Here is a 19,958-nt window from a genome sequence, read left to right as displayed (position 1 = left end):
CATCCTTTAGAGTATCATTTCTTCGTGTGACGGTTGCACATGAGAAGACATATGAATATATATACAACTCAAACAAAATATATTATTCTCAAGGAATGACACGTGGTCTGCTGAAATGGGAAAACATTTCTCAAACTTTTACTAATGTAGACAGGAAGCAAACTGAGTCAAAGAAAAACAAATATACTTTTATTTATATTTTTTCAAGTCATTACATATATATCATATGTATTATACACAAACCGTATGTACAGGAAGCTACTACGCCGGTAAGTAAAGCTTAATTATACTAGTATTATCAAGAAGAACCTGGTAGACATTACAAATACTATGGGTCTTGTAGATGAAAGAAGCAAAAAGGCATAGAAAACAAACGAGCCTTTCAACTACGGTCCTGAAGTCCTAAGAAAATCATTTGAAACAGCATGCTTACATTTAATAGTAGTTGAGCAGAATTTCAGTGAGTCTCAGCATAAATACCTCAAAGTTTATACAGTAAAGTTAGGTATGAGGGACTGATTTGTATGAGAAAGAGAACGGTGAGGCCTAGCCTGGCCAGCCTCCTTTTAATGCTTTTTTTTTTGTCACATGTCACATTTTTTATGCTTTTAAAAGGGACTGGAAAAGCAAATACGATAGTTAGGATTTGAAAATTTCATCAAATTTGTGCAAATTGCAACGGAATTCAATTCAATGTGAAATTTCAAAAAAATACATGCAAAGAATGTAAATTGTGAGAAGGACGTTTGGAGGGACACCATACAATAGTTTCTATATAGTAAGCTTGTTTTATGCTCAGTACTGTAATTTCTGGGTTTCACTTTACGTTATTTCCTGTCTAGTGTGGAATGTTCATCAGTTAAAGCAAGTTTTCATAGTATTCCTTCTGGCTGACAGCACATTGTGGTCAGTGTCTGAACACCATTTGCAGCAGATAATGACATTCAAAGTCGTTTATCAGCTGATTGAAACCAAGCAATAGACGGTAAGACCCTTTGCAGCACGTCGGAATACAGCTCAATTTGGAGGACGTAACAATGTTTCCAATTCAAATGAGCTTGAAGTTCTTTTATATTGTCCTCCAAATTGAGCTCCTTTGATGTCACATGCAAGAGGTGTATTTTAATAATTAGTTTTTGACACTCGCACCCAGTCCCTTGCTCAATATGGAAACGCCTAGTTGGTCGATTTATGCAAATTAGGCCCTGTCCTCTTTCTCGCTACGCTACTGTCTCATGGCATAGTATACTCATATATTAACGTTAAACCAGACTGGTTTTGTTATGGCTGTCCAAAAATAGATCCTTGAACAGCGAATTGCTTGGTCAGGTGTGCTAGTATAGACGCTACGATAATCGTCATCCCGTAGATGTTAGTAACATAAGCCTTCGACCTTGAGTTGGGAGCGGGAGTTGAAGGTAGAAATGATGGTGGATTGCAAGGGTCGTAGCCTGGCCCGCTCTCACCAGCCCATCCAATCGTGTAATTGTTCTTACATCTTTGTTCAAAGAGCCAAGAAAGTAAAGGGTTGAAATATTCCTTTAGCGGACCGACATCCAGTTGACTAGAACCTGTTATGATTTCTAAGGCTTTCGGCCAAGGTTTGCTTCTTCCCAACTTTAACATTGCACTGCAATCAGAGAGGTTAACATTTAAGCATAAGTAGAAGATGCAGCGGGAATAGTCACTAGAGTAGGGAGGGGGCATGTGCCTACAGAAAGAGTGTGCTTTATCCATGCGGGAATCCTGTGGATTTGGCGGGGGAAAAGGTGTAAATCCCCCCCCCCCCCCCCCCCCATATAATCGAGACCTCGGTACGCCCCTGGGAATAGCTTTTCGTATTCACGACCTTCTGACCACTAGTCGAGCTCACGTGCAAGCTATAAAACCTCATTAATTATCGATTGTAATAAAAATTAAACCCATAGGTAAACTTGTCACTACTTAGTTCGGATTGTAAAATAATTAAAACATTTAGTAACACACGAGCACTCAGCTATGCTGTAAATATCTATTATGTATTAGAGTGAAGTTATTAATAGACCCTAGTTCCATTGTTCTTTTGTGTCTTTTTGACTATTACATGTTGACTAGTATGTTTTACGGGATAAATGCCTTCACTAATAAATGTAAATAGAATTATTAATAATAGAATAAATAATACTGACTTCATCTTACTAGCTCGTTTTATAAATAAACTAAGATTCGATAAATATTTCAGTTGGCACTCGCTAAAAGTCGATGCCTATATAATGAGGAAACTGATATAGACTTTACTTATCGACTGACCTGATCTTTGCACCGGCTGCCTTGGATTCGTAGATAGAACATTGATGAAGAGGACCTTTAAATCCTGCTGCCTCACAAGCTGCTTTGTGAAATTGGAATTGCAACACTGTACTGAGAAAATATCTGATAAAGAACCAAACCATCAGTTAACTGGACAGAACAAGCTTATAAGTTGCGAAATGCGATGAGCTCTAACGTTCATTAATCCAATAAATTTCTGGATGTTTAGCTTAAAAAATGACAAAATGAAGATTTAGTTTCTAAAAAGTATTGCTGAATGAAAAGTTGGCCACAGCGCGCGTTCAAGTACTGCTGAGCCAATGAAAATGTTCGAATGAATACAATATCGTCACGTTCACGGCACGCCACATATTACTATGTTACTTATTTAATGAAATATCTATACAGCATCATAGCCGTACCTTAGGTATGGAATGTTTGCAGGAATATGATATTTTGCTCCAGGATCAAATAAACTCTCATCTCGACTGACCGGTGGTTTGATGCCCTGGTAAATTAACCGCAGCTCCCACCAGTTTTTGTTAAAATCTGATTCTTTGATGTCACCGTTGAAGACTTTCCATCGCCATTGGTCCACAAGGTATGCAAAGGGAAGAAAAGCCACAATTCTGGTGGCTGTCTTCATGAGAGCGTTCACTTCTGACTCTGAAAATATAAATTTAAATTTTGAAAACTGCAAACAAAATCAAGTCTATATTATCAACGTTTTATTGTGTTAGGTTTGCTATTTAAATGAGTATGGTGTCGATTGATAAGGATAAATCCTTAAAAAGTGATGCGATTTTCCCAGAAACTTCATCGGTCCATTCATTCTTCCCTCTGTCACTTTCGCTTAGAAAAATAACTGTTCCAGAAACTTTTCCCCCCTGTAAAATCAATTATATATGTTTCAAGATCATCCTCTGATAAAAAGCCAACCTTCGCGTATGCCATCAGAGCCAGGTTCGGGGGGAGGCTGCCACCTTCTGGCCTTCAAATAAGCAGTGTTTATACTACAGACGCTTAATACGAAAACTCTTTAGAGCGTCATTTATGCTAAGTATTAAGTTCATCATATATAACGATGGGCAGAAGACGCGTTATGCTTTCAGACGCGCTATTTGATTTAGTGCATGCATGCGTCTTGAACGTCTGATCGCATATTGCGTCTTCCGCACGTCCTTATATAACGAAATTAGAGACGCATAAAACGATTTACTAAAAACATTTGCCCTTGAAGTTCCTCAGGACTTTATGGTCTTCTTGCGTCTCTTATAAGAACAGGCAATACTGGCTTTGGGAAAAACCATTACATAATTGAGGATGGGGTTGCGTAAACATCCCAAAAAAATATCGAGCAAGCACTTCACCTACGACAAACCTCCCCCTGCAACCTCCCCCTCAACTATCTAATGGTACATCCCTTAGCTTTAGTGAGAAAACAGTCACTTCCCTAGAAAAACGTCCTGCTTCCGCTTCCAAAGTTAATAGCTTCCTACCTTTATCTTCTGCATAGCTATCGAGGAGACCAATCTTGACAAGATGCTGTGGGTTGTCTACAGATAGTGATAACGTGTCACCTAAAGCCTCGTGAAATGCTGGATTAGCACCATCGCGATAAACGAATGGCTGGTTCCAGTAACCCAAGAAATAGTAAATATGACCTAACTCGTGGTGGGTGGTGACCATGTCACTGTGGGTGATACTGATGCATTGCTTAATCCTGAAAATACGAAATAATGGTGGAAGGTTAGTTGATTTACAGGTCAGTTGATTGTTTCCGCCAGATAAACGCCGCCTTGCGCGAAAAAGCGGGTTGGTTTAAAATAGACAGACGCCGTGCAGTCCAGGCTCTAAGCATTTCAGTGCAGCATACACTATTGAATAGACCTTTCCCAAATTATCTTGAGTGGCCACAAAACAATGACTCAAACTCTAGGTCGTACTTGATGTGTTCATACATTTGCTGTTATATTTTACGTAAAACCTAAACTTGGAACATTGTTTTGGGTCACTGAAGAAAATTCGGTAAATCAATTTTTAAAATGGGGCAATTTAGGATTTAGCGCTAGTTCGGAACGTCTTGGTCGGGAATTACAAAGCGCGCGAATTAATAGTTGCGGAAGGATCTCCCATGAACAATCAAAACCTTTTATAAGACGCAGTAAATATCTCCGAGTCTATTATTTGCGATATTGAAATTTCGTTCTCACAAACTGCTTCCCTGCTAACAGAGTCTCCTTCGTTGACGATTCTTGGCAGAGAAAAAACTGAAAAATTCAGTAAGAAAATTAATTTGTGGAGACCAGACGAGTGAAGAAGGATTAAAAAAATTTTTTTTTTTGTTGTATGATGCATCATACCTGACATCTGGTAGGCTTTTGCTATTGTTCAAGTAAAAATCCCAAGCAGAAGGATGACAAACAACATCACGTCCTTTAGGTCTTTCTATCATCGAGTCGTCATAGAAGGTCTCCGGTAATTTCTCTAAACCAATCGATACGAAAAACGATTCTGCTAATTCTACGATTTTCCTCGCAGTGTAGTTCCTCTTTATTAGACTTTCAGTCAGATCTAGACTTGATTTACCAGGATAAGGTTCCAGTAAATCAAAAATATCAGTCCAGGACTGAGACCACATATTTCCCAAAAGATGAGCAGGTATGGGTTCACTATCCAAAACCACCGGATATTGCTTTCGTAGCCTGTAGCGAACAAAGGCATGTAACTCCATGTACAAGGGTTTCAAATCCATCCATAGCTTCCCTACCTCATTGCCTATACTTCCAGGCCTATACCACGATCTCCACCAATCACCAGTGTCTTCCCAGTTGTTGTCTCTGGCTCCTTCGTTCGATAGTTCCACAAACTTCTTGTAAAGTGGCCTGATCTTAGGCCCTGTCACTCGGCGCCATTCACGCCAGGCTGTAACGAGGTGTTGGTTGTTACGAGACTCGGCCATTATTTTGACCAAATCGGGAACCAGAGAAAGATTTGTACCAATCTGGGGATGGGATACTTTTGCTGAACTATAAATCTCTTCCATTTGTCCAATGATGTTTGCAAGTTCCCGTCGCTTGGTTGTATCTTTCGGAGTAGCTGACTGCATTATCCTCGAGAATTGTCGCTTCGTGTCCTCTGTCAATTTACTGAGATCAAATTGGCCGGCATTTTTACGGGCCTCTACTTCAAATGAAGAGTATTTTAAGTATGCTGTAGTTCGTAATTTCATGTTTTCTTCTGTGATATCAGTGGCGTGTTTCCACATCGCTGTTTCTAGGTCATGAGCTTTGTTCGTAGCTCTTTCGTTGTACTGGGCTAAGAATGCCTTTGCGTTGACCTCCTCATCAGCTAGTACCGTTAAAGAAGACAAGAGTACTATCAGGCAGAGTTTAAGGAGCAGTGACTGGAAGGCTTCCATCGTTGTTGAACAGAGAACCTTGTACCGGGGCAAATATATTATAAGTAATGTGGATGATCTGAACTACATAAACGAACTAAGGAATGTAAATTGATACCTTGGTGTTACAATAAATATTTAGTACCTTCTCAGTCAATAAACATTTATATCATCGGGGACAGAAAATTAATCAAGAAACTCTCATGTTTCATTGTTACCTTGACAGATCATTCAGATGATTACTAATTACATTAGATTATGGCTTTTATTAGCGCCGTAGTTAATACATAAGCAAACAAGCTCAAGTAAAACCAAACGTCACTATAGTAAGCTAGGAAGTTAAACGCGATATGATATGACTACAATATTATTCCAGCGAGTTTGTCACGGTTGTGCATCATGGGATTGAAATGCGTACAAGCCAAGCCAAGCGCATATGCTAACATGCTGCAACAGTGTTTTGTAGTCTTATTGTTTTCAATTCATGGAAGAACTATGGTTTTTCGACTAATATCATTCTTCTCTTTCACGTAACCGAAGCCTTTATTTGCAATGTTTGTCCGCATTTCGATCCCACAAGGCTTTGCAATATCTATTTTTAGTAACCGTAAAAAATGCTATTTGATACTCGTGATCCCCTCTGATCGAACTTATACAGCCTTATAAGCAACCGAATAGGAATAAATCTTTTTTCACTAAAAAGATTGCCTTATCGTTGAAGAATTAAATCTAATAAAAAATGGATTAAAGAAAGAAAAATCTTATGTGGATAAAGTGGGATTCGGACCCAACCCAAAAAAAATTTCAAAAAATCGATTCTAATTTGCCATACCCCCGAGACATCCGCAGAGCTGAGGCGTCGTATGGACTTCGGACCTGACGGCGATTAAATCCTTCTGCCCTTGGGTGTACGAATTACGCAAGAAAATGTTCTAGCCGAAGCATCAGGGGAGAGACCAGCCGGCCCCCAGACCATATCGGCTAATCCCTTGCATCTCTGCCACGCACGGAATCGGTTGAAAACAAAATGTTAAAAAGTCTAGTTTATTCGGTGCATTGTTTTCACGGCTATTGTTATGCTGATTCACCTGGAACCGTAGTCCAGTGGATAAATCGTTGTCGTTCAAGATATTGAGTCAAGCTCGTCTGAGGAAGGTTAGTACTTGGATGGGTGACCTAAATATTATACCTACTCACCACGCTTTTCGAGTCCTTTTTTTCCCGTTTTTCTTTTTTGATTTTTGAAAGAATAGAATAAAGAATAGTGAAGCTTTTCTAATTTTGAGTACCCAAATCCGTCAATTGAAATTTAACAGAGAAAAATGCCTGGTCAGTTTATTTTTCCGAGTAATTCCTAATCCACCACTGAGCCTTGAATTTCAGCAACTAACGAATAAAAAAGTATGCGTAGACATTAATTTCCGACTCATGATTCGCACCCCCACCCCATTCAATCACTTAAATAAATTAGACATTGATGGGCAATTGCCACTTGAATATAAATCAGTCGACTTTACACAGGATCTCTGTATCATATGTCCGCAAAGGACTCTTGGCTTGTGCCGTGAAGACCTCTGGTTACTATTGCGCAATTTTGGCATTTTCTGACGCAAGAAAATACGGAGAACGCATTTTTAGACTTGGCTGCCACAGGCGACAGTAATAAGTCTAAAAATAAATAATAACTGGTTAAATTTTTTTCTTGATATTTCGATTGGAAGTAAGGGTCAGTGACATCAAAGCGTTTGGAGTGGAGTGCGAGGCAATGCTCTCGCTTTACGTGATGATGGTAGGTCCATTTACACGTGCAATTTTTCAAGCTATTTAGCAGCGAGAATGGTAAAGGATTGAAGTGTAAAGTTTTATTCTGGACACCAAGATTACCTGGACAAATTTCTCGTCAGAAACAAGACAATTCTTTATTTTTTCAAATTCGCACGTGATCACATCGCTTCAAAAATCAACCGTGTTATTTAAATGGACCTTTAAAGTGCACTTTAATTCTACATAAAGTGAATAGCTGAATGGTGAAATATTTCTTTACTTGATTATTCATTAAATATACACATTTTGACTGGTTCAAACAAACAGTATTTAAAAAGTATCATCATAATACTCAAGGTTTCCACTATGTTTATCGTAACTTTGAAGTCTCATTATGGCTAATGTTTGGTATTAAAATTAGAACAAATGCACTCACTGCAAAGCCAATAACTTGCCAAATACACTCAAAGGCCAGTAAGTCTGGGGTAGACGTCACAGTCAGTAACATATTGGAAGTATAAACCTTCATATCTTAAAGACGCAACATTCAAATGAAGAAATATTTTACCATTCAACTATTCACTTTATGTGGAATCAATACTGAAAGTATTGTATCGGGGGTTAGGTGCACTTTAATAAGACCCACCATACATTCCAGGCACAAGATTTCAAGAGCATCGAATACAACAAATATAAATAAAAACAGTCCTTTAGTTTATTAATGCTTTCAACTCTGACTATTTCCACTGAGTATTTTATGCTATTCATCATATTTGTTTATCAAGTGTTTATCAGATAAAGAGAAGCTCTATTCAAATGATTCAGCAACCCTCCCTTTGGGTACAGCTCTGCAACTAGTAACCCTCTGTTGTCTGGGAGAACCCACCTAGCACGTCAGACGTACATTAGTACTAAGTAAACTCAAATATATTCCTGTATAGGACGTTTGCATGATGACGTCATTTGACTACCACTACCAGAATGCCTTGCACACGTTTTTTTGTTTAGTTAATAACCACCAATTGTCTTACTTTTCTCTTGAGGCAACACGAATTGGAATAAGAAAGAAAATTTGCCAAGCATCTTGGTAGTTGGAGTCAAATAATCGCCATCATGCAAACGTCCTAATGGGTGCTAATACTAAGTTTTACCCTTTCTTAAGTAGGAGTCGAGTCAGTACTATTGATGGTAGAGTTGGTCACACAATAAGCTGAGCTTTTGCAAAACGATTTAAAAAGACTTTACGAGCATTAGGAATACGACCTGGTTATCATTCATTCAGTTCAGTTTTGCCAGATTGGTTAAAGAAAAGTGACAATGATATGCAATAGTTTCTTGTTGGTAATAAAGCTTTCTCCTATATACTGCGGTTCAAGTAAGGTGACATTGATCAATAAGTGTTTGTAGTCGTTGAAGGCACAGATATCTGCAAAGCTAGAGTAATAACTTGCCACGATGAAGGTCATACTTGACTACAGGTATCGACTTGCTGGCTGACAAGTCTAACATTCCTCAGTATGAATTAGCGGAACACAAACACTGTAAATATAGCGTGATGCTTCACAATAACTGAAAAAACACCATCAATAGATACAGATCTCTTGCAGACATCACGCAACATAATGATACTGATTGGCTATTTCCTTGTCACGCTCCATGTAGTCACGTTCTATGAGACTTTCGATTCGCTTCTTTAGATCTGTGGGCTGCAGTTGAACAGAATGCAAAGACATGAGTACTTTCTCGAAAACAGTGTTAAATAATTGGTGTTTAAACAGTGTTAAATAGTAGGTTTTACCTCAAAGCTCTCCGGTACAAAAAGAAATTTGCTATCTTTCTAAAAACTCGTCCTATTTTAGTCAAAAGGTTTATGGACGCTAAAGGACATAGGGACATGCAATTATTATTATTTTTTGGAAAGGGGTAATGGACCAAATCCACTTGGGCATAATACTTTCCCATTTCAGGCCAAGTGTCATTCTCTGGAGAGTAAGATTCTTCCTTTGAGTTTTTTCCATATAATTAATGTGTCTTCTCATGCAAATGATACTCTAGGGAATGACAAATGAGTTACCCCCAAAGCTGTTACTTGAATAAGTCTTTAACAGCAGCGTTCAAGGACGACGGAAAGAGAGAGGGGTACCCCAGTCCTTTCTTGCTAATATCCACTACATTTTTAAATTTTAGGCCCCCTATAAAAACTGATCTACTTAGGGTTACATGTAAGTAATACTTAATTTACTCACCTTGACAGGAAACTTGAGCTGATTGTATACTTCTGACACCAAGAGAGCGTGATTGAGTGTCTTACGAGTCTTCATTATCCTCACGATGGCAGCGTCGATCTAAAGAAAGGTATCACATAAAATAAATATCATAAAAATGAATAACAAGAAAGAAGTACCACTCTGGTTGATCTATGTACAAAAATTACAATTTCATTTTATATAAAGAAATAAAGAATAGGTATCGTTTGGACACATTTTTGGGACCCCCCCCCCCCCCCCCGAATCTAACTATGTAATAGAAGGAGGGAGACTGAGAAGGAGCTAGTAGAAAAGCGTCACATGTCGTACCTGATACTGTCTATCTTGGAATACTCTTTCTGTAGTGTTCACGTTTTCTTCAGGCTAAATAAAACAATCAGTGTAAATTGATCATTTTTATAAATAGAGATAACGAAATGTCGCTTGAACATCTGAACACATATGTGTACTCTTTATTCAATCTTCTGCGATCTTTTCCTTTTGGTCATTCTGTTTGTGAATAAGTGAAAACAAAATCCATATAGGGGTTTTAAAGTTACGACATATTTCTGGGTCCAACTACTTAAAAAATTGCTAAAAAATGTTCTCGATGATTTACCCTCCACCTGAAATAATTAAAACTTTGGGCAACAAATCTTGTCACGAAGAAAGAGTAAGAAAAATCTTTACATAACTGGTTTTCGTTTTGAACCTGGAAGTCGTTTTTTTCATAAGAGTAACGTCACAAGCTCCATAATCACTATGAAGGTACGTAAGATATCTAATTGATGGTTGATGGTTGGTGGAGATTTGCTTTGCACTATTTTGTATTTGACTAGCTGACTTACCGTTTCCTTCATTTGTACTTGATTAATTTTGATACGTATTAACTTGTGCTTGAAATCTTTGTTAAAACTAAACACGTCACCATTATCGATTTCTTTGCCCTGTTAAACATACAATATATTTTCAAATGAGCATTAGTTGAAGACTTCAAATCAGTCACTAAGGTATGCAACAAAAAACATGTGTATTTGTAGTGTAAATCAAATCTTAAATGGAGTCCTACCATGGGTCTTTTTTTAATGACTCTAGCCTTCCCACATGCAAGTGACTGAAGCGTTCGTCTCAGTTCTCCATCCTCTGCAAAACAAATGGATGTTCTTATTACACAGTGCACGAAATAACTTTTAAACCCACTAGCAAGTCCTTGCTAGTAAGTTTTGTTCTCATTAGCAAAAATTTCAAAGTCACGGACGCGCTGAATAACAAGCTTAACTTGCATGATGTAGGTTCTAAACTTTTCAGTCCTTCAATTTCTGGACTGTGGCCATACTCGCAAAACTTAACTAGTTAAATTTTTTGCCACTTGCTAAATACAAAATTTCTCCCGCATTTTGCGAGTTCATGATGATAACATAACAAGTTAGATTGAAGGCATTTAACCCGTGAAATAAAAATTATTAGTCAACGTGTAATAGTTAAATAGACACAAGAGAAAAAAATGGAATTACGGTCTACTAATGAGTGTTAGTCAACTATCTATTGCACGGGTTTAATTACTTCACTCTACATGTTCAACATCTGGGTTTTTTTGGTTTTGCTTGGATTGTTTGTTGTTGTTTTTGTTTTTTTTTTGTTTTTTTTTTTTGTTTTTTGATTTATTTCTCATGATTTCTTTATTTGTTTCGTTTTTCTTTCTTTTTGCTTTGTTTTTTAAGTTTCTTCTTGCTTTGTCTTTGACCTTTCCTCTTAAGTGTTACTAACCTACACCTGTAGCTTGAGCGATTTCTTCAAAAGTGTAATCATTGCCTTCGTTAAATAGCAACAGAACAAGTGTCTGGAAAAGTGACACCTGAAGCTCCTTCTTCTCTTGGGGATTACCATTCGAGCCCTAAAAAAACAAACATCTTATTTATATTTTTCGATTTATGGCGTTGAGTTCGTTTGGTTTATAAATTCAAATAATTTATTTTACTTATTTAAACTGGCAGTTTCATCTGGCAGGCATGTTTGAGGGACAATAGACTATTGACTGGTAAGCTTTACGTCGCAGACGAGTTATATGGCTTTACAACCCAAGTTTATGACACATGGCTGCCACATGAAAAGTGCCCATGGAAAAGTTAGGTTTTTTAGTTAGTTAGGTTAAGGTCCTGGCCAGAAATACCAAAAGCTACCCAACTATGCAGCTTGACACATAAGTACTAAAGATTTTTTTTGTCGATATACCCACCTCAATAAAATCAGCCTTGACGACACAATGCCCAAGAGTATTTTGCCACTGTAGTTTGCGACCACTGTGTTTACTAAGATAGAATCTCTTGAATGTCTCTTGATATTGAACCATCTAGAACATGTTGAGTGTCATTTGATTTAGATCATTAAGACAAACTGTATATTTTCATTTCATGGCATATAGGCTATACAGCAGTTATCGTATGACTGTGAAATGCTCATGGCAAGAACACGGTAGTCCTCTGTATAGCATTTCATTCTTGGCCGCATTTTTCTTATTTGCAATATCAAAAGTACCATTTATAAAAAAGACAAATAGACAGTATTCTCATTGGAGGGTGACCTGGAATTCTCTATGGCAATGGTTAATGTACCATCACTTAATATTTCATAATATTCTAATAGTGATTTTTACCTCAGTGGGTAGATGTACATCCATTGGCAAGTATGTAGGCCAGTATCCCATGGTTAGAATGCTGACATTCATATCTATATTACTTGGCAAATTATGATGTTGAATGTGCTGAAGAAAATAAGGTTGAGCAAAAAAAAAGAATGGTCAAAAGGTAACAAACAATAGTATTGACAAGAGAGTAATGGATGGTAACGAAATAAGTCGTACATCAAACAGCAGCTATCAAGTTTGCTATTTACATCTCGTTGGTAACTGTGTTATGTATGACCAGCCAACATGTGTCAATACCAATGCAACAGCCATCTTGAATCACAAGGCATCATGGGTAATCCAGAGGGCAAATGGACAAAGCTTTGTTACAGTAATGATGACGACAGACATTATCAGTTCAATTTGACAACAGATGGATTCAAAAATGAGCACAAAAAGAGTTTTCTCAATGATCACTGAATTGTCATTTTAGCATATTTTCAGCATCTAAAAAGTTTTGTCCCTTGTGCAACCAATGCCTTGCAATTTAAGGTGATCATCCATTAAATAATAATAGTCCATTTAAGATATTTATGATATTTTGTGTCAACTAAAAGCCTGTGATTTGGGGAGTTTGGTGATCAATGAAAATATGTTATGTTTGAGTGAGTGGGGGGGGGGGGGGGGTGGGGGGTTACCCAAAAAAGTATTATTTCAAACAGTAAAATCCCCATAGCCCTCTCCCCCATAAATTTTGAATTTTCCCTAAGCAGCTGTCATTTAATTTTCTACTCACTTGTTTAAACTGAAGCATGATATCTTTAGAGAGTTCCATGTCCTTAAACATGCCTTCAAGTTTACTTGTGAATGCGCCACCACATTCTTGCTTTAGTTTAGATAACATAGACTTCTCTGCATCTACTGATGCACTTTTCCCAACCAATAACCTTTTGGCAAGATCTTTTTTATAAAATGCTTCAAATACGTCTTTGCCTGCAATTGAAATAGATCATCGAGTACATCTGCAAAGGTGGACACAAGGGGAATGGGGGGGGGGGGGGGGGGTTGAGTGACTAGTCTGCACTCTTTGGGTTAAGGTAAGATCTAAAAGGATGCTATGTAATGCCTTTCTAGGTAACAGTCACCCCCTTGGAAGCATTCTGTATCCACCATTAATCTGACATGAGAGTAAATATTATAAAATGATAAACAAAACATGAAAACTGTTGACTATGAATATCCTCACACTAAATAGATTGGTTAAATTATTGTCCTTAGTTATGTTGATTGAATGAATGACTTACCATGAATGAATCTAAATAATACCATTATCCTGTCAAGCAGCTTCTCAAGCTCCTCCTCTGTTGCTTCCTGTGAAGAAAAGATATATATAACTAAGTAATACAATCTATACCCCTAGCAAAATCTCTCTGGTTCTTATCTGTGTGTATGAGTTTCCATTCAGCAGCAAGAAAATATTTTACTTTATTTTATTCATTTTGATATTTCAACAGAAATATCCAAGTTAGCCAAGGACTAGTTTACTACCGTTTAATTTGCTACACCCTAATTGAGACAACAGTTGTGATAGGGAAATGGGGTGCTCAATACACTGTCATCGATCAGAGTATGTAAAGGTACTGTCTTTGATTGACGATAGTCTGTTACCCGATTTCATGCCGCCACTCTTGTCTCAATGAGTGCATAGATAAGGAATCAAATCCTGTTTAAATGACTGTGATCATTTACCTTGTTTCCAGCTCTCAACTTTGAATCTACAAATTTTGCTACAAAATAAAAGTGATTGGATCAGTAATAATGTGCTATCAAGTCAAGGCTGGAAGAAGAAGCTGAAGAATAGTCTGAGAAAAGAGAAGGTAACTTACCAATCAGCTCAGCTGGTTTATTTGGTCTCTTATTGATGAAAGCTTCAAAGGACTCCTATCGTAAAAAAAATATACAAAGACATGTTTAAAAACTTTTTTTGGTCGGGGGGAGGGGGGTATAAATTAGAGGTTTTGCACAATCATTTGCCAGCAGACATTTCTCGGATGCCAGAAAATAAAAACGCTTTATTTACAAGCATTGAATTATTTTTCTCGTAATAAATACTATTTTTTATCTTGTGTTGTTCCTGCCATCTAATTTGGCTGCTGACAAGTGATGGGGCAAAACGTATATAGGAGAGTTGTCGAAATATTTATGAGATTTTTAGTCCCCAAAGTTAATTATTTAGAAGCAGGAAAACCTCAAACAGGTAGCAAAAAACAACAAATTACCTTCATAGAAACAACAAATCTTTCACTTTTTAAAAAGGATTGTTCAATGACGCCATCCAACTGATCCTTGAAGTCAAGAAGCTCCTGTACCATTGTCTTATCTTTCTCTGGGTTTAGAACAATACTCATTCCCTGTTTCTGTATTTAAGAATAAAGACGTTTAACGAATAAAGAATTAGTTGTACATTGTACAAAAAAGTTGAAAACTAATGGTTCTTCAAGTGTGTAAACTGATAAGATGTGTTAATGTAATGGTTATGAATTTTGTTTTTAATGCAAAAATGGCTTAGTTGTTTCAAAGATAAGAAAAAGTACAGTATTTCAAGTATTTTCTTAACTTTCAATATAGTGACCCTTGACATGAAACCCTTGACATTGTAACCTTCACACTCAACCCACAACAAACTCTTGTGAGTATAATATTCTTGCATTGACATTTTAATATTCTTCTAACTTGCTGGTCAGCAGGCAAACAAAGCTGCTTATAGTTGCTATGGAAACAAGCATAGCTACCTTAATAAAGGAACTGAAAGCCTTGCATAACTCTTCTGTTCCTTTCTTGACTCTTGAGAACAATTGGTACATGAGAGCCAGGTCAGATCTACGATCACTTATCATCAGACTATCAAAACCTGTAATTATATTATAAAATCATATTAATACATTATCTTTATAAAATAAATGCTATGAATCTTGCACTATGATTGGATTGGAGTGTTTTATGAGAGCACATAGCGCACACACACACACACTAATCAACATGCTTCTCTTAATAATTCTCTCATGTTCTACTGCACACAGCACACATGTGCCTCTCTATTACTTTGCTACAAGGAGAGATGCTGAACTGAACTGAATGGAAATGAATAAATGGTGTCAACCTACCTTTTTGTAATATACTTGAAAGGTGCTGTCCAATCAACTGTTTTTCCACTGAAAGGATTAAAGGTTTCCTGGAGGAAAAAAAGAGAAAATATCTCTGTTTAACACATTATTAGAACAAACCTTCTTAGTCTGCGAAGTTATAGCATTGCATGTCCATTTTAAATACCCCATAACCATGTCTAAATAATATAGTACTGTATATACCTTGTAGAGTGGTCCAGGTAATGCATTAATCTGTCCATTTCTTCTTGTATTCTTTTGTCTACATGTGCAAGGTACTTAGGGACCTAAATTAAGAAAAGAAAAGTGATCACTGAAGCAATAAAATATACTTAGAATTACTCAGTTTAGACATTCCTGCCGATGACTTAATTGCAGGGCCCTAAAAATAATGGCCAGGACTTCAACAGACAATATCTTGCCAAACATGGCACTTTTTCGGCCCAATGGCTCTTGACCAATCATAATAGCTGGTCACATGTTACCATGTTTTGATGTGAGCAGTCATTATTGTTTGGCCATTGAGTATCTGCTATTTTTAGACCTGTAGTGGCCCACCCATTTACATGTGGTAGCTACATGCCAGATAAAGAGATATTTTATGTCTGGGTGGTATATTTATCTTTTTAATACTTTGGCCTTTAGATGAGCTGAAGTTTGAAGCTTAAAAAGATAAAATATTAATGAAAAAAAGAGATAGTTCTTACATCTGTTTCCTGCATATATCTGTTGCCTTCCTCTGCATACAGCACATCTGTTGCCTTTAAGAATTTTGACTCAAAAGAATCTCCATACATCTACCAAGGTAAAATCAAATCAATTTAAAGAAATTCATGAGCCTTAGAAGATTTTGCAATAAAAAAAGCTTGTGGGTTCGAAAGTTACAAGCCAAACTATATCATTTCCAGCACTTTTTGTAACAGAAAAGATAAGGATAAGGTCAACTTGTAAAATATGATGCCTGATATATTCTTTTGTTACTGCGCAACGTTTGAGCCCTGGTGTGAAAAATTCTCATCAACATTTACGTGGGTACCTGAATATCAGCTAACATTCTTAACAGACTCTTAAGGAGAGATCTGTCCACAGCTTCTCCATGTCTAGTAAAACAAAATAGTTTTAGTTAAGAAATTTATGTAAAGCAATATAATGTATTAATAAGTCAAGCAATACACAGAATCCAAATATGGGGACCAATAATTGGTAAAATGCTGTATGGCAACCAATTTGAATAGCTATTGCAACTTGACTAACTCTCATAAACGTGAAAATTCTTTTGGTTTCCACATTAACATGAGGCTAGTCAGTTGCTAGTCAGCGCAGAACAATACTTATTCAAATTGCTTGCCACACAGCATTTGGATTCGGCATACAGTCATACCTTTCTTTTGCTATTAGCAATAATAATCCTTCGACCGTTCTTGTCTGTACCACTTCATTACTCATGATGTGTTTTCTGTACAGGTCCAGTCCCATGTCCCTATTAGATCAACAATACTCAGTACACACAAATATCATTGTATAACAGATGCTAATATTATCAATTATTATACACTAACCAGTTTATAACTTTTTGAAATTTATCCTGAAACAATATAGGCTGATCTGAGTCAGGGCACACCTAACTCACAGATCAAATCGTGAAACAACCTCTGGGCTGATCTAAGTCAGGGCATGGATAACTCACAGATAAAACCCTGAAACAACCTCTGGGCTGATCTAAGTCAGGACATGGCTAACTCACAGATCCAACCCTAAAACAACCTCTGGGCTGATCAAAGTCAGTGCAAAGCTAACTCACAGAGCCAACCTTGACACAACCACTGGGCTAATCTAAGTCAGGGCTTGGTCAATTATGAATAATTTAATTTTGTATTTCTTACCATAATGACAATATAGATGTGTTTTGTAAAACATATGTCCTGTCCAGATATAGAAATATACTTCTGATCATAATCTACAAGAGAGAAAATACATGCGACATTATATATCACAATCTCCAATAAGTTCGGAGCGACAAAATAATAAGTTTCTTACCATTTGTCTACAGTGGTCTTCCCAGCAATGATTTAGATTGGTTAAATATAGTAGGCTATCCATAGCATCATTGATAATAGTTAAGGATAAAAAAATACAATGAAGGAACAAGATCAAAAAATAACTGTTCGATATCTTACTTCCTGATTGGCTACCATGCATTCTTATGTCATAGCACAGACTACAACAATGGCAGATCCAGGGGGTGGATTGGTCAGTTGCTGGTAAATGAATGGCCAAATTAGTTTTACCTCCTTTCTTGCTCAATATTACTTATCAAAATGGCCGGCAAAGCAAAGATTTGATACATGTTTTAATTCTGCCCAGACATTGTTATATGATTGGCTGATATTTTTAGCCATAAAAGGATAAGGTAAAATCTAAAAAGGACACTATGAGTCCGTTCTAGGTAATGGCCACCCACTTGAGATCTCATAGGCCTATTCAGAGTTTGATAAACAGGATTCATTGTGGTCTAGCTTTGGTACAAACAATGTACCAAATATAATATAATATAATGTAATATAAGGCATGATGAATGAAATATGTTTGAACCAAAACTAGACCACCATGCACCATGTATGCTTCTCAGAAAAGGTTTATGAGTCACTAGATAAAATGGGATTAATTAATGTACTTAGCATGTACAATTTTGGTATCAGCTTTTTATGTTTTTTATGACAATGATTTTGCAATAGACCATTTTCTCAAGGTTGCGGGCCCATCCAACTTGACGGGCCACAAAATTGAAAAACGAAAATTTAGTAAAATTGAGAAGCCAGTTTTATATTTAAAGAGGAGAATAATCAATTTTATGAATTTTTATAGAAAAAAAATTCATAGAAAATGTATGACAATTCTAATTATAAAGCTCCTGTTCTGGTATCATGGCCCGTCAAGTTCTTTAAATTTGGATGCACACGAGAAAACGGTATATTGGTTTTATAAACAATGCATATGAATTCTTATATGTTTTAAAAAAAGGATATCCAGTGAACTGGCCAATATTGGATCGAACATGCTGCTCACATTCAGCCTTGAGTTGATCATATAAGATAGCAGACATCTTATGCGAACACATGTTCTCCACTGCTTTATACAGTTCTTCTAGACTATATGCTATTGAAGTTTTCTTGTGAATTGCTTGGACTGCCTCTCTTAGCTTCATCCATGTTGCTTCTTGAAAATTATCAGGCAAGTTTGGTTTTGCTGTGTGTGGAAAACATTAGAATCATATAAGAAATATTGTTTGTACAGTCAAGATTTTGGGTCGAGAAATGTCAATCAGTTAACGTTTTTTACAGAAGCAGGATGAGATGCAACAGAGAATTTGAGTTTGTGTGGACCATGCTGTTTCCCTAGCTTTAAAGGTAAATACCTGCACCTCTTTAGCTATTGTTAGCTTTTTATGATAATGTACTTCGTACAATTACATGTACAAACTTTGACACTCTGAATTCAAAAGTGTTAACAATTATACCAAATGTAATATATAAGTTAGAAGTTTCATGTAAAGGAAAGATCTGATGATGAAAACCAAAATGTTTATTATACAATCATATATATATGCAAGCTTACGTATGTCAATTCTTAAAACAAAATAATGTTTTTCGTAAAATCAGAAGATACTCATACAAAGAAGTACTGATAAATACTTTTCTAAAAGATACTGGTGATAAAAAAAGAGTGACTCGAAAGGCATTAAGGACGAGTAAAATGTATCAAAATACTACTAGAACGAATCAAAGTAAAGATAAAATCATAAAAGCATTTATGCTTACATTAATAACAGCTAAATGAAGCCTTCGACTTTGGTACATATTTGGACTACTATATAATAATGAACTTTTGATGCTAGTTGAACATTTACCTTTAAAGTTCTTTATAACCAGCTTCTTGGCTTGACCTGGCTTCGTCGAGGAATTGGCCATACTCATATTTGGCGACCATTCATGATTAAAATGGTTTCCATACTTAGAGAAAGCTCTCTTTTCTTGATCCGCCATCAGAACCGTAGATCCTTCCGACTTTCCTACACTGTACTCAGACTTTTGCCTCTTAGAGAGAGGAAGGTTTAGATCACCTTGGACCGCATCCACAGTTCTGGTCCCGTTTTTAACTTCACTAGTTAATTTTCTTTTCTTGTTATTCTCCGACGTGGTTGCAGAGTAGGAATTATCCACTGAGTTTGAGGTGTTGTGATGCTCGTCAGAATCGTCAAAGAGGTCAACATTCTTCCTTAATGGCAGCATTCATTCCTACTTGGCCTATTTCAAGGCCTTTAGTAACCGAAGATCACGGGAAAAAACTATTAGCGCCAAACAGAAGACAACAACTTCCTTGCAGCAATATTCTTGTGATCACTTCTCATGGATGATAACTAGGACAGGAGAGGAGACTTGGGAACTACAGCCTCGCTTTGCTCATTCGGCCTT

The 19,958-nt window shown here is 36.8% G+C and overlaps 2 protein-coding genes across 2 annotated transcripts; both read right to left on the bottom strand.

The window, feature by feature from the left end:
- Positions 1-173: 173 nt before the first annotated feature.
- On the bottom strand, positions 174-5,810 carry LOC116307529 (angiotensin-converting enzyme). Its single transcript, XM_031717805.2, has 5 exons — positions 4,653-5,810; positions 3,789-4,012; positions 2,712-2,955; positions 2,290-2,412; positions 174-1,630 (listed from the first exon to the last, which is right to left on the bottom strand). Exons 1-5 carry the CDS (start codon positions 5,708-5,710, stop codon positions 1,282-1,284), a joined length of 1,998 nt encoding a protein of 665 aa, XP_031573665.2. The 5' UTR covers positions 5,711-5,810; the 3' UTR covers positions 174-1,281.
- A 2,336-nt stretch (positions 5,811-8,146) lies between these two features.
- On the bottom strand, positions 8,147-19,897 carry LOC116307527 (cullin-4A). Its single transcript, XM_031717803.1, has 23 exons — positions 19,394-19,897; positions 18,513-18,732; positions 17,524-17,593; positions 17,370-17,443; positions 16,868-16,966; positions 16,523-16,586; positions 16,194-16,283; positions 15,691-15,773; positions 15,487-15,554; positions 15,115-15,233; positions 14,602-14,739; positions 14,209-14,263; positions 14,072-14,109; positions 13,627-13,693; positions 13,119-13,315; positions 12,353-12,460; positions 11,936-12,049; positions 11,467-11,593; positions 10,769-10,842; positions 10,548-10,646; positions 10,030-10,083; positions 9,700-9,798; positions 8,147-9,159 (listed from the first exon to the last, which is right to left on the bottom strand). The coding sequence occupies exons 1-23, from the start codon at positions 19,773-19,775 to the stop codon at positions 9,064-9,066; spliced, it is 2,535 nt and encodes an 844-aa protein (XP_031573663.1). The 5' UTR covers positions 19,776-19,897; the 3' UTR covers positions 8,147-9,063.
- Positions 19,898-19,958: the final 61 nt, after the last annotated feature.

Source organism: Actinia tenebrosa, unplaced genomic scaffold (genome assembly GCF_029948245.1).
Source record: "Actinia tenebrosa isolate PJP-AT-01 unplaced genomic scaffold, QUT_ActTen_1.0 PGA_scaffold0__85_contigs__length_37466705, whole genome shotgun sequence".
In the NCBI taxonomy this organism is placed as follows: domain Eukaryota; kingdom Metazoa; phylum Cnidaria; class Anthozoa; order Actiniaria; family Actiniidae; genus Actinia; species Actinia tenebrosa.
Note: the sequence above shows the minus strand (reverse complement) of the source record. Positions and strands in the feature narration are given on the sequence as shown.

Excerpts from the sequence above, each read along its gene's own strand:
- LOC116307527 (XM_031717803.1), bottom strand. The coding sequence starts at position 19,775 with ATGCTGCCATTAAGGAAGAATGTTGACCTCTTTGACGATTCTGACGAG. Across the intron at positions 13,694-14,071 it reads AGTTGAGAGCTGGAAACAAG|GAAGCAACAGAGGAGGAGCT; the intron begins GTAAATGATCAC and ends TTTTCTTCACAG. Across the intron at positions 11,594-11,935 it reads TCAAGGCTGATTTTATTGAG|GGCTCGAATGGTAATCCCCA; the intron begins GTGGGTATATCG and ends TTGTTTTTTTAG.
- LOC116307529 (XM_031717805.2), bottom strand. The coding sequence starts at position 5,710 with ATGGAAGCCTTCCAGTCACTGCTCCTTAAACTCTGCCTGATAGTACTC. Across the intron at positions 2,956-3,788 it reads TAGCTATGCAGAAGATAAAG|AGTCAGAAGTGAACGCTCTC; the intron begins GTAGGAAGCTAT and ends TTATATTTTCAG. Across the intron at positions 2,413-2,711 it reads GCAAACATTCCATACCTAAG|ATATTTTCTCAGTACAGTGT; the intron begins GTACGGCTATGA and ends GTTCTTTATCAG.